General features: G+C 50.6%; 1 protein-coding gene across 1 annotated transcript in view; it reads right to left on the reverse strand.

The window, feature by feature from the left end:
- Positions 1 to 14133, reverse strand: part of CELSR1 (cadherin EGF LAG seven-pass G-type receptor 1) — a 164956-nt gene extending 150823 nt beyond the window's left edge. The window contains exon 1 of the mRNA XM_054274344.1: positions 10935 to 14133. Within this exon, the coding sequence (XP_054130319.1) occupies positions 10935 to 14133 (3199 nt within the window). The remainder of the gene's footprint in view (positions 1 to 10934) is intronic.
- Between the last annotated feature and the right edge of the window lie 1751 nt (positions 14134 to 15884).

Here is a 15884-nt window from a genome sequence, read left to right on the forward strand (position 1 = left end):
TGGAGCTGGACACACATGGAGCTGGACACAGATGTCCTGGGACTGCTTGTGCTGGTGACCTCTGTGGGGCTGTCAGCAGCACCTGATGCTGCAACCCCCTGGGCTCTGCACAGGGACAGGGGCAGAGGATTGTGTCTGCAAAACCTCTGGAAGCTGCAACCTGCAGCCATCACTGCTGAAGGCTCAAGCCCAGAACTGCCAGGGAAGGGCAAGGGCTGCATGGACAAAGCACTGGCTCACCAGGAACATCTCCAGGGGCATCCCAGGAAGGGATGGACCCTGCCCCTCCCTCTGCACCAACACACCCTCCTGAGTGACAGCACAGTGCTCAGAAGAGGTGCAGAAATCTGCCCTGCCTCCCCGAATGCAAGAGGGACGGCAGTGGCAATGGAGGCTGTCACACCAAGCAGGCCCTCCCAGAGGCCCTGCCAGCCCTGCCAGCCAGCTCCCAGGGCCTGCCACACACACCATGGGCCCAGGACATCCCAGCACTGCTGTTATCTCACAGGGCAGTCACTCACTCGATGCCTGCTGGTTATGCTCATTATTTACAGCAGGTATTACAAAAGCAGCCCAGCAAGGCCTCTGCTGTGCTTGGCCCTGTACAAACTTGCAGCAAGCAAGCTCCAGAGATGCAGCACCTTGCTGCACAACAGGGTAGGGCAAACAGATCCAGTGAGTGCAAAGGGAGAAAGGGGAAAAATATATGGAAGAAGGGAAGAGGAACAGCAGCATGTATTGTGTAACAAGCTCTCAGCATCTACCAAGTCCCAGAACACACCCAGGGTTCCCACTCTGCATAACCAGTGCAAACAGCCAGTGCCTGCTGTCAGCAGCTTGGTCTACAAACCCAGGTGTCATTCTGCCAAACTCAATGCAGAACAATGTCAGGTAGCTTGGTAAGTAGGACCTAAAAGTTAATCTTACCTAAAAGTTAGTCTTAACCTAATCTTAACCTAAAAGTTAGTCTTACATATCAATCAAAACCGAGAAATTTACCCACATCACTATAACTTGCACCAAACTCTTTTGCAAACACCCTGCAAAACTAACCAGAAGGCATCAGCAGGTTCATGAGCTTGAGAAACTGCAGTTAAGATGGGATTTAAACTAGCAGGCAATTACCTGCCAGATGGAGAGCTCATCGTGCAGAGCATACATCACCAAATTACACTGTGACAGTAAGAGGTGGCCAACACCAGAAATGCATCCTGTGAGAAGGGAAACTGAGTCACCAAAGGGACAGCTCAGCCCAGTCAGTGCTGCCAAGGGACCATTGGCACACGTGTGGGGCAGCAGGGGCTGCCTGCAGCACCAGAGCACACTGCAGGAAAAGCCACCGCTCCCAGGGGACGAGCAGCAACACGTCCGTAATTGCCAGCAAGTCTATCATCATGGCAAACTGCAGGGAGAAAGAGGATTAAACAGTAGGCAAAGATGGGTTGGACTCTAAATATTTAGCAGTGTAATGTAAGTCTGAGCCCATGAATTCTTCCATAATTGACTCTTTAGCCCATCTGGGGGCTGCTCCACATAAAATCAGAATATATTTACAAATAGTTAAAGCCAGGAGAGAAACAAATCATCTCTGATCAACAGGAAAGTACTCCATGAAAATTCCCAGGGTTCTTGTTTATTTTAACTTTAAGTACCCAGGTAAGAAGAATTCAGTTCCTGGTTACAACCAGAAGTGACCTAGTCCTGACATGGCCTGAATGGCTTGTGTTCCCTCTTTTCTTACAGCCTAAACAGCATCCTGAGGGTAAAAGCCAGAGTGCCCACAGTGCTGCTGCAGCAGAGATGCCCATGCCCATGAGCCAAAAATCCTCCTCTCCTGCAGGAGTGAGTGTGATCCTGTGCCTGATGGCACTCACCAAAGAGATGGGAAATGTGAGTCCCACAGCAGCCTGTGAACCCTCTTGGGCTCCTCTTTAATGTACAGCACAGTGAGAGCTCTGAGATCAGAGGCTGGAGCCCAGCCTATCTCTGCCCTGCTGAGTGTCCTGATGGCTGTGCTGAGTGAAGTGCCCAGGCTGTAGTGGGATGGTATTTCAAGTATTCCCACTTTATAGGACACTTAACTGCCTAAAACAGAATAGGGCTGCAGGGAACAGGCACCTACAAGTGAAATGCTCTAGCACTTGCTGGTTAGATCCAAGTCCTCTTACTAGCCTAAGGGATGAAAGGTGCCAAATGCCTCTCCCTAGTCCCCACTGAATGGTACCTGCAGTGTCTGGAGGCTGCTAAAACAAGAAATGCACTAGTGTGGGACAGCTTTTACATGATTTAAAGTAAATGCACACAGCCAAATCAATTTTAAAACTAAAAATCACAGCTTGGATGTTCAAGAGTCTCCTTTAGAAATGGAGCCAGCACGAACACTGCAAGCACACAAATAAATGAGAGGCTGAGCCGGTTCCTGGAAAGTTCAAAAGTGCTGTGACAGGAATTCAATGCAATGAGCTCAGTGACTTGCTAACATCAGTTTTGAATAGGATCAAGGAATGTGATCTGTGGCTAGTGAAAGGAAAGAGCAAACCCAACCAACCCAGCCGATCTTTGTGCCCATGATGTGTGCCCCGCTGGCATGGCAGCTACAGAGATTCTCCTTGAGTGCATGAGCTTCCAAACCTAACAGCCCCTTGGCATCTAACAGCAAAGACAGGCTGCTGGGTGCTGGCCATCACATCTTAGAAACTCAAATGTAATAGCACAGTCCTTGTTTTGCCCCTTTTGGTGGGGTCCAGAACCTTTTGCTTCTTCCTAAAACTGGGCCAAGCCACAGACTCCATGGCAGGCAGGAGATGCCACGTTGACAGCAGTTGTTAACAAGAGATTTTTTCTTTTGTCTCCTTCAAAACACACTGAAATATTTTGACCATATGCATCATCTCCAAAAGTGCTGGAGACCTGATGGAATGTAGCATCTATCACATGTCAGGCAATGGTGTTGAAAACAGATCACTTTCCTTTGTATGTGATAAACATAACCTGTCCATGTTTATCATATGGTCCCCTGAGGATTTATTACAGGTTTGCTGTTCCATTTATTTGCTTTTTTTGTGCTTGGCAAGGGTAAACACTAGAATAAATATGAAGGTGGTTACGGCTTAGCAGCATTAACGACTTGTTGAAACAAAGTCCAACAGTTTTCCTTTCTCTCCAGCAAATCCTACTTTTCTGTTCAAGTGCTTTTTTTCAAGTGTGAAGATCATCTTTCTGAAGTATTTTAAAATTTTCTTTCTTTGTTGAATGCCAAATCCCCATAAAAGCATACTTTCCCTCTTCATTCACTCAAACCCTTGACAATATTTAAAGTATATCCTAGCATTATTCACAGCAAAATATTTTCCTCTTTGCAAATTACAGCCTCCCCCATCTTTTCTCTCTGGTCTGCTAAGCCTGTTACTACAGGTAGTTTGCAGTAACAGAAATAAGTACAATCATCCCTCCAAAAGAAAACAAACCCTTCTGTTCTGGCACACACGTTCAGGGTGGGTTCATCCCACTGAACTTCAGCCACCTAACAGCAAAGCACTCAGCCCAGGTCAGTCATTTCTGTCCCCTCTTTAATCAGTGATGGACATTTCCAGCCAACAGACCACCTGCTTATCACCCAGTCATGGCTGCAACCCACATCTGAAGCATTTGAAGAGATACAGAGGATGATCATGGTACCAGATAGAGATCTGACCATAAAAGCCAAGCTGTACCTTTGATAATGCTGTTTTCAATCCAACAAGAACAACACATTGCAATTCATTCTCAAGCAAAGACTTAAGAATTTTTAAAAAAAGCATTAGGCAAATCTCAACAGATTTTGAATTGTTTATAAAGATTACATTTGGCCCCTTTTGGAAAATTGGCAGAAATAATATTACAAAATATTTACTTCTATAAATAGCTCAGTGTTTTTCAACACTGGAAAAAGATCTCTGTTGGGGGAGGGAAAAATAATACTGTCACTTGTCACAGAAATTCAAAGTGGCAAAACTGAATTTAATTAGGTCTCAGATGTTCTTTGTTTCAAGTGGACATCCACTGTGAAAAAATCTTTGAAGAACTGAACTTCTTGTCAACTTGTTCTGTACTTTGATTTATGCCATTTTTTGTACAACTAGTCTTAAAAAAGGAGCAGACAACAAAAAACCTATTCTTCAGAAAAGACAGTACTACCATGCTTGTTTCTTGGATGGCAAAGTAGACGTCAGAGTAGTCAGGACTACTGTATTACCTAAAAACATCATAATTCCCACAGAAACCAGGACAGATAAACTGTAACATGGAAGATTGTCAAAGACTGTCATTAGATCTGATCTGAGTATCTTCAGCTCTTCTAACCCTCCTACATTTCCTAAATAGTTTCCATAGATATTTTTGGAAATGCAAGTCAGTAGGTCAAAGGAAGCCAACAGAGCAGTTGCCCAAACCCTGTACCTTGGGCAATACTGAGGTAAGCAGGTAAGCTGTGCTGTTATCTCAGGCACTCAGACTAGAGAGCTTGTCCTCACCAACTGACTCTCAAAACCCTGAAGGCTTCAGAAAGAGAGGGAGAAGGGATGAGAGCATAGATCTTGTGTCTTGACATTTGATCCTTCCCTTACTCATCCTCCATGCATGAGCATTACTGATAGAGTTGCCTACACTGCTAAATATTGAAAAGGTGCTTGCACACAGGTTTAAAGAGGTTTCTGCTCCACATTCAGTTGTTTCCTGCTCCAGTTTTCAGAGCAGTCATATTCCCAGGGTCTTGGTATCAGTCTCACCTGACCCACAAGGGAATTGAGGGCCCACAAGTCAAACCTGTGCCCAACAATTGCTGTACCCAACATAACCAGATGGGTGTGAGCTCAGCTATGCCAATGTGTGCAGCAGCAGCACATCTGGCTGAACTGGAATCACCATCAGAGCTCTGGCATGCTCCCACAGGCCCCTGGACCCATGAACTCCCCAGCCAGCCCAAAGACTGCAGACAGCTTGTCAGCCACAGGGGTGTCTGACAGACCTGCTGCTCACTCTGAGGGGGAGGCAGATCATGACTGAGTCGCCCCAAACCCTCCATGGAGATGCTGGGAGATACCAGGATGGCGAGATGCTCTGATCAAGATGCTCTGGCCAGACTGGCTGAAACGTGAGGATGTCAGGGTTCCCATCCAAGCGTCTGCTAAGGGTCTCTCAGTCACCCTACAGAAGAGCAGTGAGCACACTACCTACTTCACCTAATGCTACACTTTAAAACCTCACATTATGTTCCTCAGTCATGGGATATCTTGAGAAAATTTCTTTAGTTCCAAGACAGGAGTCAGCAATGGATGGGGGTTCCCAGGTATTAAGTAGATACACTGAAGGAAAATGGACCATTCAGTGAGCGAATGTAACATGATAGGCGTTATCAGCAGCCAGACACTTCCTCAGGTAACACCTGGCATGTTGGAGATAGTGAAGTATAAAATCCCACTGCTCCATATCACCTACTTTCCCCACCACTACCTCTGCTGCAGGTTTAATATCATGCTAACATGGAAACTTAGAAAACTGTTCCTGTATTCTGAACAAAGGGTTCTTTTGCCATTACCTGGACAACAATTCAATGTTTATTCTGTATTTGGCAGTTTGCAGCAGGCTCCACAATCCCGGCCTAAAACAATTCTGAAATGCCTGACCAGAAAAACAGAACAAGAGAGGATTCTTCTGAACTCAGGGGTGCAGGTCAGAAGGAAGAACACTTCAGTGATGTCTGAGATGGAAGCAAATCACAAGAGAATACACCAAGGAAACCAATTCTTTAATATATCCTGAGGGTTAAAAAGCAATCAAAAATATAAACCAATTACTAGTCCAGTTTTTAAAAATGTTATTACAACTATCTCCTCATTTGCAAATAATGTGAAAATGAGAGGAAAAAAGTTTTCAAGGTAATCCCCTCACCATACTTCTCCACATTTAATTTCCTTCCCATGAGACTTGTTATTAAGTGAAGCCTATTAGATCTTTCTCACTGTCATATCTCCATTCTCATTCTTCTAATACTTTCTCCTTGTTACCTCAGCTTCTCTCTTTCCCAGAAATTGACCAGAAAAGTATCAGCATTTTTTTTATTGAGAGACAGAAGATACCTTTTATCTCATAAAATGTTACTTTGTCAGTCAGACTTCCACCAAATAATTTCCCCTTATTGCCATACATGTTTTCCTGTCTTGAAACAAAAATACAGCGCTCCTATGAAACCCAGGCATGAAGTGGAAGGAAGCCTGTAGGGAAGCAACAAGGCAACCACAGCTTTTTATCAGCTGGAACACCTCATGCAGCTGAAAATGGAAAGTCACGTTCCAGCAGGCTGGAAGGACGCACATCTATAATGGATCCTATATGGATGCAATAAAGGATACAGGTAGCCACAGGTAGCTTTAACTGATGGTCACTGTTCTTGATTTGCTGTTTTAGGAAAACAAATGTAAATGTTCAAAGTCACCTCTACTGGCTGTTATCAACCATCCTTCACTTCAGTCCCACCAAACACACCACACAAGGACTGGGATGCAATCCTGTAGCCTGTGGTTCCATGCCATCTTCCTAAAGGTGTCCCTCATCACTGCCTCCCCCGCCTCGGCAGCCTCTGCCCTGCTGCCTCCTCCCCTTGCTCTGCAGTGGGATGGATGCACAGGGAACTGCAGGAGCCCAAGGTGCCTGGGATGCCCTGCAGGCACAGAACAGGCCCCAACACATCCCCTGCTCCAAGGGGAGGACTCTCCACCCACCCATTTCCATCATCTCCTACCTGAACAACCCACAGGGATCCCCACAGCAGCTGCCTGCAGCAATGTTTCCCTGGAAGGGGGGCATGGAGAGCAGTCTGGGTGCTCAGTGTCCCTTGCTGTCCCTGGGAGCCTGTCCTTGGTGGCAGCCAGAAGCAGCTGCCCTGCTGCCCAAAGGTGGGGACATGAGGCCGGGCTGTGCCCTGGTGCTGCCCTGCACATCCTGAGGGGTCACACCCTGCTCACCCTCCATGCCCACAGGTGTCCCTGTACATACAAAGATACCTTTTTGCTGAAATTTCCTTTTTCCCTTTAATCCCAAATCTTGCCACACACCAGTAACACCCCAATACTTTCTATCTCAGGCACAGCTGTGGCCTCACCTTTCTGAGAAGGGCTGTACCAAAGTATTGCAGCATCTGTATTTGTATGGAGATTCATTAGCAATAATGACTTCAAAATTACAATAATAATGAAGATTCTTTATGAAGCCCTGAGTAAAAATTCCCAAAGCTGATTGTAACACAAATGAGTTCTATGTTAATTTCTATTTGCTGATAGTCAATAACCTCACAGAATGCCACTGGATATTTAAAGCTAAAGAAATGTAAAAGATGATACTTGAGTTCACACAGTCCTCAGAAATGCCTGGGTGTCTATCCCTCACTGTCTGAAGTGCAACACCTTCCCAGAATTGTATATTGTCTGTTGCATAATGATATTTTGCATTTATCTGGACCACTCAGAAGCTGCAGCATCCAGCCAGTTTGGGTTTTGTCTGCTCTGCTGATTTAGGCTGGGTTCCCAGAGGAGTTTGCACACACATCCATTGTATCCCACCGAGCTGTCGCTGATGATAAGTGGGACTACTTGTGGCAACACAGCCAAGCAGGTGCCAGCAGTGTTTGCAATGTGATACCCAGGCAAACTTGTGTAACGTTTGTGAAAAGCTGATGCTCAGACCAGCCTTCCCCCTCCCGCTGCCCCAGCAAGAACTGCAATATAATGTTTAACAAGCAAATGAAAGGTGACTTCAACAATGTTTAACCCATTTTGGACCAAATAAATCCCATTTTAGCATTACGATGGACATTGCTGTGGACAAAAAATAATCATATTTAACCATCCTGTCAATTAGTAAAACTAAGAAATCACAGACTGATGGACTCTTGACCACCTGTTTCAGAAGGTCAGAGTAAAATTCTGTCCCTCCTGGAAAGTAGGGGCAGGATTTCAGCAGAGTCCAGATTTTACCCCAGTTGTTAAAACAACAACACAATGTGCAGACATGGGAACATAAAGCTAAAGCTCTGCCTTTCTGTAGGAAAACCTTGAAGGTACTCTAGAAAAAGGAGAATGTGCCTTTTGAAGGGACCCCTGGAGCACATCTGGAACAGTGCATGCAAAAGGGGTCCGGTTTGTTCACTCAGACAGCCCTGCACAACAGGCACAGGCAGGGGGACACCCAGAGAGATTCACTTCAAAAGAGACAGACTTCAAACGCTCCTTCCCAGTCCAAAGCACCATGCTAATATCCACACCACCCACACTCGTCCCTCCCCGGCCTGGCTTGGTTCCTGCCTGGCTGGGGGCACGGCCCACAGGGACCCCAGGGCCCCCCGGCAAGGGCAGAGCCTGCCCCACTGCTCACCACCCCACAGAGCTCTGACAGCGAGGACATGAAACTTCTGACAGCTCTGTGAAGCCTCTTAGCTCCATTTGCTTGCTCTTCATGATCCTTGCATTTTGTTTCTAAGGAGTAAGCAAAAATTACCATGCTTATTTGAATAATCCCCAAGTGAAATGAAAAAGTGCTGCGTTTAGCCACGTATCAGTGCCTCAAAGTAACTCCCTGAGTAGCAGGGCTCCTGGCTAGCACTGCACACACTCACATGCCTCCGCTGCACAACATATTGTGGGACAGAAATAAGATTTTTATAGCAGCACTGTTATTTCCGACTCGTACAGAGATCAAATCCCCAAGTTCATAAGGAGTTCCAGTCCTGCCCTGACCCAAGAGCAGCTGCGAGCAGCGAGGACTCCGTGTTTGTCTGGGTTGAGAGGTTAATGGCTACCCCACAGACGCGTTTTTCCCAGTTAACTGGCAGCTCATTTTAGCAGATGATTTGCAGGTGTTACGCAACACTTAGAGATAACCCCGGGGAGTACTTCTGTCTGAGCTTCTTCTCTGTCTCCCTTCTTTTTTTGAACTTCATCAGATAAATCAGAGAAACCAGGCAGGTGAGACTTTCATGGGCTAATCACACGACAAACTGCCCTTCCAATTTCCACACAGCGAACTTCTCCAAATAAATGTCAAATGTAGCTCAGTGCTCGTTAAAATTATTTTAAAATCCTAGCCATAAAAAAACTTAAGCATTTCAAGTATCTCAAGACACGCAGCAGACAGTCCATTCTGATGAACATCACAGCACAGTTTCAAAATTCACACCTTCACAAAACATGAAAAGGATGCTGGAATAATCAATGTTCTGCATAAGAAAACAGGTCTTCACTCCTGCCTGAGACTTCACCCACTTAAACCGTGTAAATCATTATACTGAGAAAGGAGTCACCCATGTCAGCTATTTTTCTGCACTGAACATGCTCTTCACCCAGCCTAACAACTCTTCCAAGATTTGTGCTCCAAGACGAGTGCTTATCTTCTGCTACCAGATAAAGAGCTACTGGTTCAAACAGACAGTGACCATGCAATCATCTGCAACTTAATCCAAATGTTTTTCTTTAAGGTCACAAGCCTACTGTCTGTTTTTCCTGCTAGTCCTCTCAGGACATGGGAACAGCATTTACCTTACCGCATAAGCTGCACCCTAGCATTTTGGAAGAACCAGGAGTGGCTTTTCAGGGGATACACTGCACCAAAACCAGTCAGCTCAGTTAATGCCACTTTCATTTCTTCTGAAGAATAAAGAACCTCAAGCCTCCAAACACAAGGGAGAGTGTGGCTCACTTTTCTGAGGCCTTGCTGCACACTGTGGCCACTTTTACAGCAAAATAATTGCTGCTGGGATTATGCCACAGATTGATTATTATTTTTCTAATAAACTCCCCATGTGTGATTTTACATACCTAGTACTTTGAGCCTTTTTTTAAACAAAAATAACACAAATCTTAGTTTTAGTCTGCAAAGAGAGGCAGCAAGAAAATTATCTGGGTAAACTTTTGAAAGTCAACAGAAATATGGGATCAAGTCCACAGTAAACTTTATAGAGTGGCACCTGAAGAGGAAATTACTCACTGCACGATTGATGTCACAATTAGAGGCATAAAAAGTAATTCCATGATAAACAGGCAACTGAGCAGAAAAAGAATGATATCCCAAGAGCGTGTTTGTGCTCAAATAAAAATACATATTGGACAATATGGAACAGTCTTCACACACACACGGAGACACAAGTTCTCCGATGAAGTTAATGGCACAGCACCCCTCCCTCTCCCTGTTTCTCCCTCCCGGTAACAGCCTTGATTTGGGGGCTGCACTGGGCCAGTATCTGTCCCTAGTGCCACTAAAGCAGCTCCAGTGCCATTAGCCGTGTCACACAGCCATAGCTCACTGCTTTCAGGGCTGCCATCTCCCACAGGAGTGCAGCTCAGCAGTGCAAACACAGCAGAACATCCACCTGGGCCACACCAGCCCTGGGCTGAGGTCTGAGGAACTACCAGCCAAAGCTCTGGGTACACAGAAGGGAGTGAACATGTTTCGTTGCTGGAAAGGCAGAGATATCAAATCACAGCTTTTTTTTTACAGAAAAATGAAGAGGGAAGGGAGACAGCATTACAGATACCTGTGCATCCCTACATCTTTGCAAATTACATAATTTACTACCTTTGCAAGTTACATCATTTACTACCTTTATGGAACCACATCAGAAAAGCTCCAGCCTCAGTACCACCTCAGCTGAGGGAGTATGCTCCCTTCCATGCACACTCATATTTATTTATCCTTGTGATCCACGTTTACTAAATAACTTCAAAGCACCACTTCAATCCACAGCATATAGACTTGATAGATTTTTGTGGTTCCTCTCCAAAACTTTCACAGATCAATTTCTGCTTCAGGAAACCAAGAGCTACACTCTAAACTGCAAGTGTGTTATTTCTGCCCGTGCCCCCATACTCGTCTGACAAATAAAATCATGCACTCAAATGCCTGCTTACCTGAAACTGACACTTTCATAAGGGCTTCCAGGGGTCTGTTGTTGTCCAGATCACGACTGAGTTTGAGTTCCCCAGTGACAGAGTCCAAAAGGAGCAAGTTTAACTCGTTGCCTTGGACAAAACTGTAGGCCAGGCTATCAGACACATCGGGATCATGAGCTGGGATCTTGCCAATGACACCCGAGGGAAAACTGTTGGACTTGTTGGTCACGTAGTTATTGAAGAGGATCTGGAAGTCCTGCAGCACGGGGGGATTATCGTTCTGGTCCAGCAGGCGGATATGCACAGTTGCTCGGCTCACGAGAGGCGCTGAAGTGGCCTGCACCACAATAACATACTCTGTCCGGCTCTCATAATCCAGGTCCATTAGGGCTGTGAGGTCTCCGTTGAGCAAGTCGAGTTGGAAGACCTCAGGGATGTTCCCCTCTACAATCTGGTACATGATCTGTGCGTTGGTCCCCTCGTCGGGATCAGCTGCGCTGATCCGTGCCACAATAGAGCCCACGGGGCTGTTCTCCTCCACAAAGATATCAAATTCATCCTTCTCAAACACTGGGGGGTTGTCATTAATGTCCAGCACGGTCACCTGGATGTCCACAGAGGCTTTCAGGGGCGGGCTGCCCCTGTCCACAGCAAAAGCCCGCAGGCTGTAGACAGCCACGTTCTCACGGTCCAGCTTGCGCAGCGTGCGTATCACTCCGGAGGTGGGCTCAATGTAGAAGTCCCCATCTCCATCGTCACCCCCCTGGAACGTGTAGAGGAGACGGCCATTGAGGCCTGAGTCACGGTCAGTGGCAGACAGCTGCAGGACACTGGTGGAGAGCGGCACATCCTCAAACACCGAGCCCTGGTAGCGGTCGCGCAGGAAGCGGGGCGCGTTGTCGTTGGCATCCAGGATGAGAATCTCAACATACGTCGTGTCCGACTTCTGGGGGATACCATTGTCGTGGGCTGTAATGGCCAAAGTGTAGGAGGCCTGGTCCTCATAGTCCAGCTCCATCAGGGTGGTGATGGTGCCTGTATCGGGGTCAATGCGGAACTGGGGGATGTTATCGTCCAAAATATAAGTGATTCTTGCGTTCTCCCCTGTGTCCTCATCAGTGGCACTGATGGTGACAATAGAGGTGCCAATGGGCTTGTCCTCACTGACGCTCACTGTGTAATGGGAGCTCTGGAAGACCGGGCGGTGTGTGTTGGCATCTGTGACATTGATGAAGACCTGGACGGTGTCAAAGCGAGTGCCATCAGAGGCAGTGACCGTGAGCACATACTGCCTTTCTTGCTTGTAATCCAGGGGCAAGGCCAGCGTGATCAGCCCTCCTCCACTCTGACTGGTGATGGCAAAACGGTTCCTCGTGTTGCCACTGGTAATCTGGTAAGTCACAACACTGTTAACGTCCCTGTCCACTGCTGTCAGGGTCAGGACACTGCTGCCCACAGCTGCGTCCTCGTTCAGTCTGAGGTGATACACCTTCTCTGTGAAGGTGGGGTTGTTGTCGTTCACGTCCAGGACAGTGATGGACACGCTGGCTGAGGAGGTCATGACTGGCACGCCATGGTCCCTGGCCTCCACCCCAAAGTGATAGTTTTCCACAGTCTCTCGGTCCAGCTCTGCAGCCACAGTGATCCACCCCGTGCTGTTGTTGATTTGAAAAGGGAACCCAGAGTCACCTGCTACAGGAGCACCTCCAGTGGACGGTGCCATCTCTATGAGTTTGTACTCCAGGCGGGCATTCTCTCCAGAGTCAGCATCCACAGCCTGGATGTGCAGCACCGAGTAGCCCAGAGGAACATTCTCCAGCACCGTGGCCTGGAAGGGAGTGCTCACAAAGATGGGGGCATTGTCATTCACGTCCACAACCTGCACTGACACCATACCACTGGAGTTGATCAAAGGAGGTCTGCCCCCATCCTGGGCTTTGATCCGGAGCGTGTACTCCCGAATAGTCTCATAATCCAGAGGGTTGATGAGGTCGATGGCGCCAGAGAAAGAGTGAATGTAGAACTGGCCTTTCAGGTTGCCACTCACGATGCTGTAGTGCACCTGGGCATTGCTGCCCCGGTCCCGATCTGTGGCCTGCACCTGCAGTATCTGGCTGTTCACGGGGGCGTCCTCTGGCACCTGGACCAGGTAGCGCTTCTCACTGAACTGAGGGTAGTTGTCATTCTCATCCTCTACGGTGATGTGCACCATAGCTGTGGCACTGCGTGGGCCCGGATCCTTGCCCTGGTCATTGGCTTCCACCACCAGGTGGTACTCAGAGACCTCCTCACGGTCCACGGAAGCCCGGGTCCTCACAACCCCGGAACGCGGGTCAATCTCAAAAACTCCGTCCCCAGCTCCAGGCTCCAGCAGCCGGTACAGCATGTTGGCGTTGGCTGGGGCATCACCATCAGTGGCACGGATAGTCAGCACCTCATAACCCACCTCCAGGTTCTCCCGGATGCTCTCCCGGTATTCGGGCTGCTCAAACACTGGCTCGTGGTCGTTGGTGTCACTCACTGTCACTGTCAGATAGGTGGTGGCCGAACGGCGGCGTGGGGAACCGTGGTCGGAGGCGGTAACCTTCAGCACATGGGTGTCCTTCGTCTCCCGGTCAAGGCTGCGGGCAGTGACCACGCTGCCCGTCTCGGCGTCGATGGTGAAGTAGTCGTTGGAGCGCTCGTCAAAGAGCGCCTCCATGGAGTACGCCAGCCGGCCGGCCTCCCCCTCGTCAGGGTCCTGGGCCCGCAGCACGATGACCGCCGTGCCGGCCGGCTCGTTCTCGGGGATGGAGACCTGGTAGCTGGGCAGCTGGAACTGTGGGGGGCTGTTGAGGCTCCGCGCCCGCCGCGCTGCCCGCCGCCCGCCGCCCTCGGTGCCCGGCAGCGGGTCGCAGCCGGCGGCGGCTCCGCGGGGCTCGGCGCCCGCCCGGTGCCGGGCTCGCCGCGGGCAGGGGCCGCCGGCACGGGGCCCGCGGGGCTCGGCGGGCGGAGCGCGGCGCGGCGCGGTGCCCGCAGCCCTCAGGCGCCCGGCGGGCGGCAGCGCCGGCGGCTCGGCGGCGGCGGCGGCAGCGGCGGGGCGGCGCGGGGCCCCCGCGGGCAGGTGGAGGAGCGGGGCGGCGCGGGGCGGCCGCGGGTCCCGGCCGGCTGCCGAAGCCAGGGCGCAGAGCAGCGCGGCCCAGGACACGCAGGCGGCGGCGGACAGCAGCCGCGGCATCTCCGGAGCTCAGCGGGCAGCGGGGCCGGGCAGCGGGCTGCTGCACAATCCATCCACCCGCCGGGCTGCCCGCCCGCCCGCATCCATCAGCCGCCGGCCCGGCCCCACCACCGCCCTCGCCTCCCGGGCACCGCCGGCCTCAAGCCCCGCGCCCCGTCCCGGTCCGCGGGCAGCAGGCTGGAGAGCTCCAACTTTTCCACCTTAAACTTTGAAGTGAGTTCAAAATGGCTCCTCTCCTCCTCCCGCCGCCGCTCCCCAGAGGGCGATTAGCATAAACCTGCTGCTTCTCTCCTTCGCCAAAAAGAAGAAAAGAAAATCAAATACCGAGGTCCCCCCCGCGGCGGGGCCGGCCCACGGGCGGCGCGGTCCCGCGTGACTGCGCGACACGGCAGAGCCGCCGCGCCTCGTCCGTCCCGTCCCGTCCCGTCCCGTTCCAGCCTCCCGGCCCGGCTCGGCTCGGCTCGGCTCCGCTGAGCAGCGCAGGCTGCAGCGCGGCGGGCGCTGCCCGGGGCGGGGTTTGCTGCCGGCCCCGCCCGGCCCCTCCCGGGCGGCGGCGGCGGGGGCCGAGCCGAGCTCAGCCCCGCGGGGCTCCCGCTCCGCCGCCCGGCGCCCCTCGGCGGCCGGGGATGCTGCCGTGTCCTGGCGGGGCCGGGCGCGCTCGGCAGCGCCCGCTACGGCGGCTCCGCTGCTGCCCGCGTGGAACGAGCTCCGCGGGAGGCGACTCTCGGCCGCTTCCCCACGCAGCAGCCACCTGTCGTCTCAGTCCGTCGTCCAGGACAAAGTTAAACAGAAATTCATTTAAATTCGGTTTATTAAATTCTCGCTATGGAGAGGGGGAAAATAAAGTGAAACTACTTTCCAGGGCAAAATGAGCATCATGTGGGGGCCCAAGGGGGGCTGCCAGTATCCCGGCGCAAGATCCGCTGCCGTGCTCACGCCTTGCTCTGAAACACACAGAGCAGCCGGCGGAATCTGGAGCCCTGAGCTAAAGATTTCTTTGGGGAAATCTCAAATAATAATAAACAGAACGCAAACTTCTGTGGGAAGAAGCAAAGCTCAACTCCCTATGAAAATGTCGCTCCGGTGACAATAATGACAATTCTACGAATTTATGCTGATTACTGTACGTCGCGCTACTTTTCCCTTAGCGGTGCGGCCGCCCGAGCGGCGCGCCCGAGCTGCGGCCGCATCCCCGCGGCTGCAGTGGCCCCTGGCGGGGGCGGCGGGAAGGGCGCGGACGGGAGTGCGGGGATGCGGGGATGCGGGAGAGCCGCCGCCGTGCTCGCCGTTCCCGCAGCCAGCGGCAAGGACCGATCTGATCTACAGAGATCCCGCGTACAGGAGCTTCACGCAGGATGAAGACCTGGGGTGGTGAACAACGAGCAGCCCGAAGTTGCCGACTGGGATTTCGCAAAAGTTTGTTACTGGTAGGAGCTGGGAGGCAACTTTCAGAGCGATCTGTCACGGGCGGTTCAGGCACTTCAGCACTTATATGAATACTGTGAATAAAACAGATTCTTTCAGTGGTTTTCATTCCATGAAATGCATTATTGCAAGGGAAGGAAGGAAGGAAGGAAGGAAGGAAGGAAGGAAGGAAGGAAGGAAGGAAGGAAGGAAGGAAGGAAGGAAGGAAGGAAGGAAGTGGCGGAAAGAAGGAAGTGGCGGAAGTGGCGGAAGTGGCGGAAGTGGCGGAAGTGGCGGAAGTGGCGGAAGGAAGGAAGGAAGGAAGGAAGGAAGGAAGGAAGGAAGGA

This window comes from Melozone crissalis, unplaced genomic scaffold, assembly GCF_028551555.1.
Source record: "Melozone crissalis strain CALT ecotype California unplaced genomic scaffold, PUWL_Pcris_2 ptg000004l_1, whole genome shotgun sequence".
Classification (NCBI taxonomy): Eukaryota; Metazoa; Chordata; class Aves; order Passeriformes; family Passerellidae; genus Melozone; species Melozone crissalis.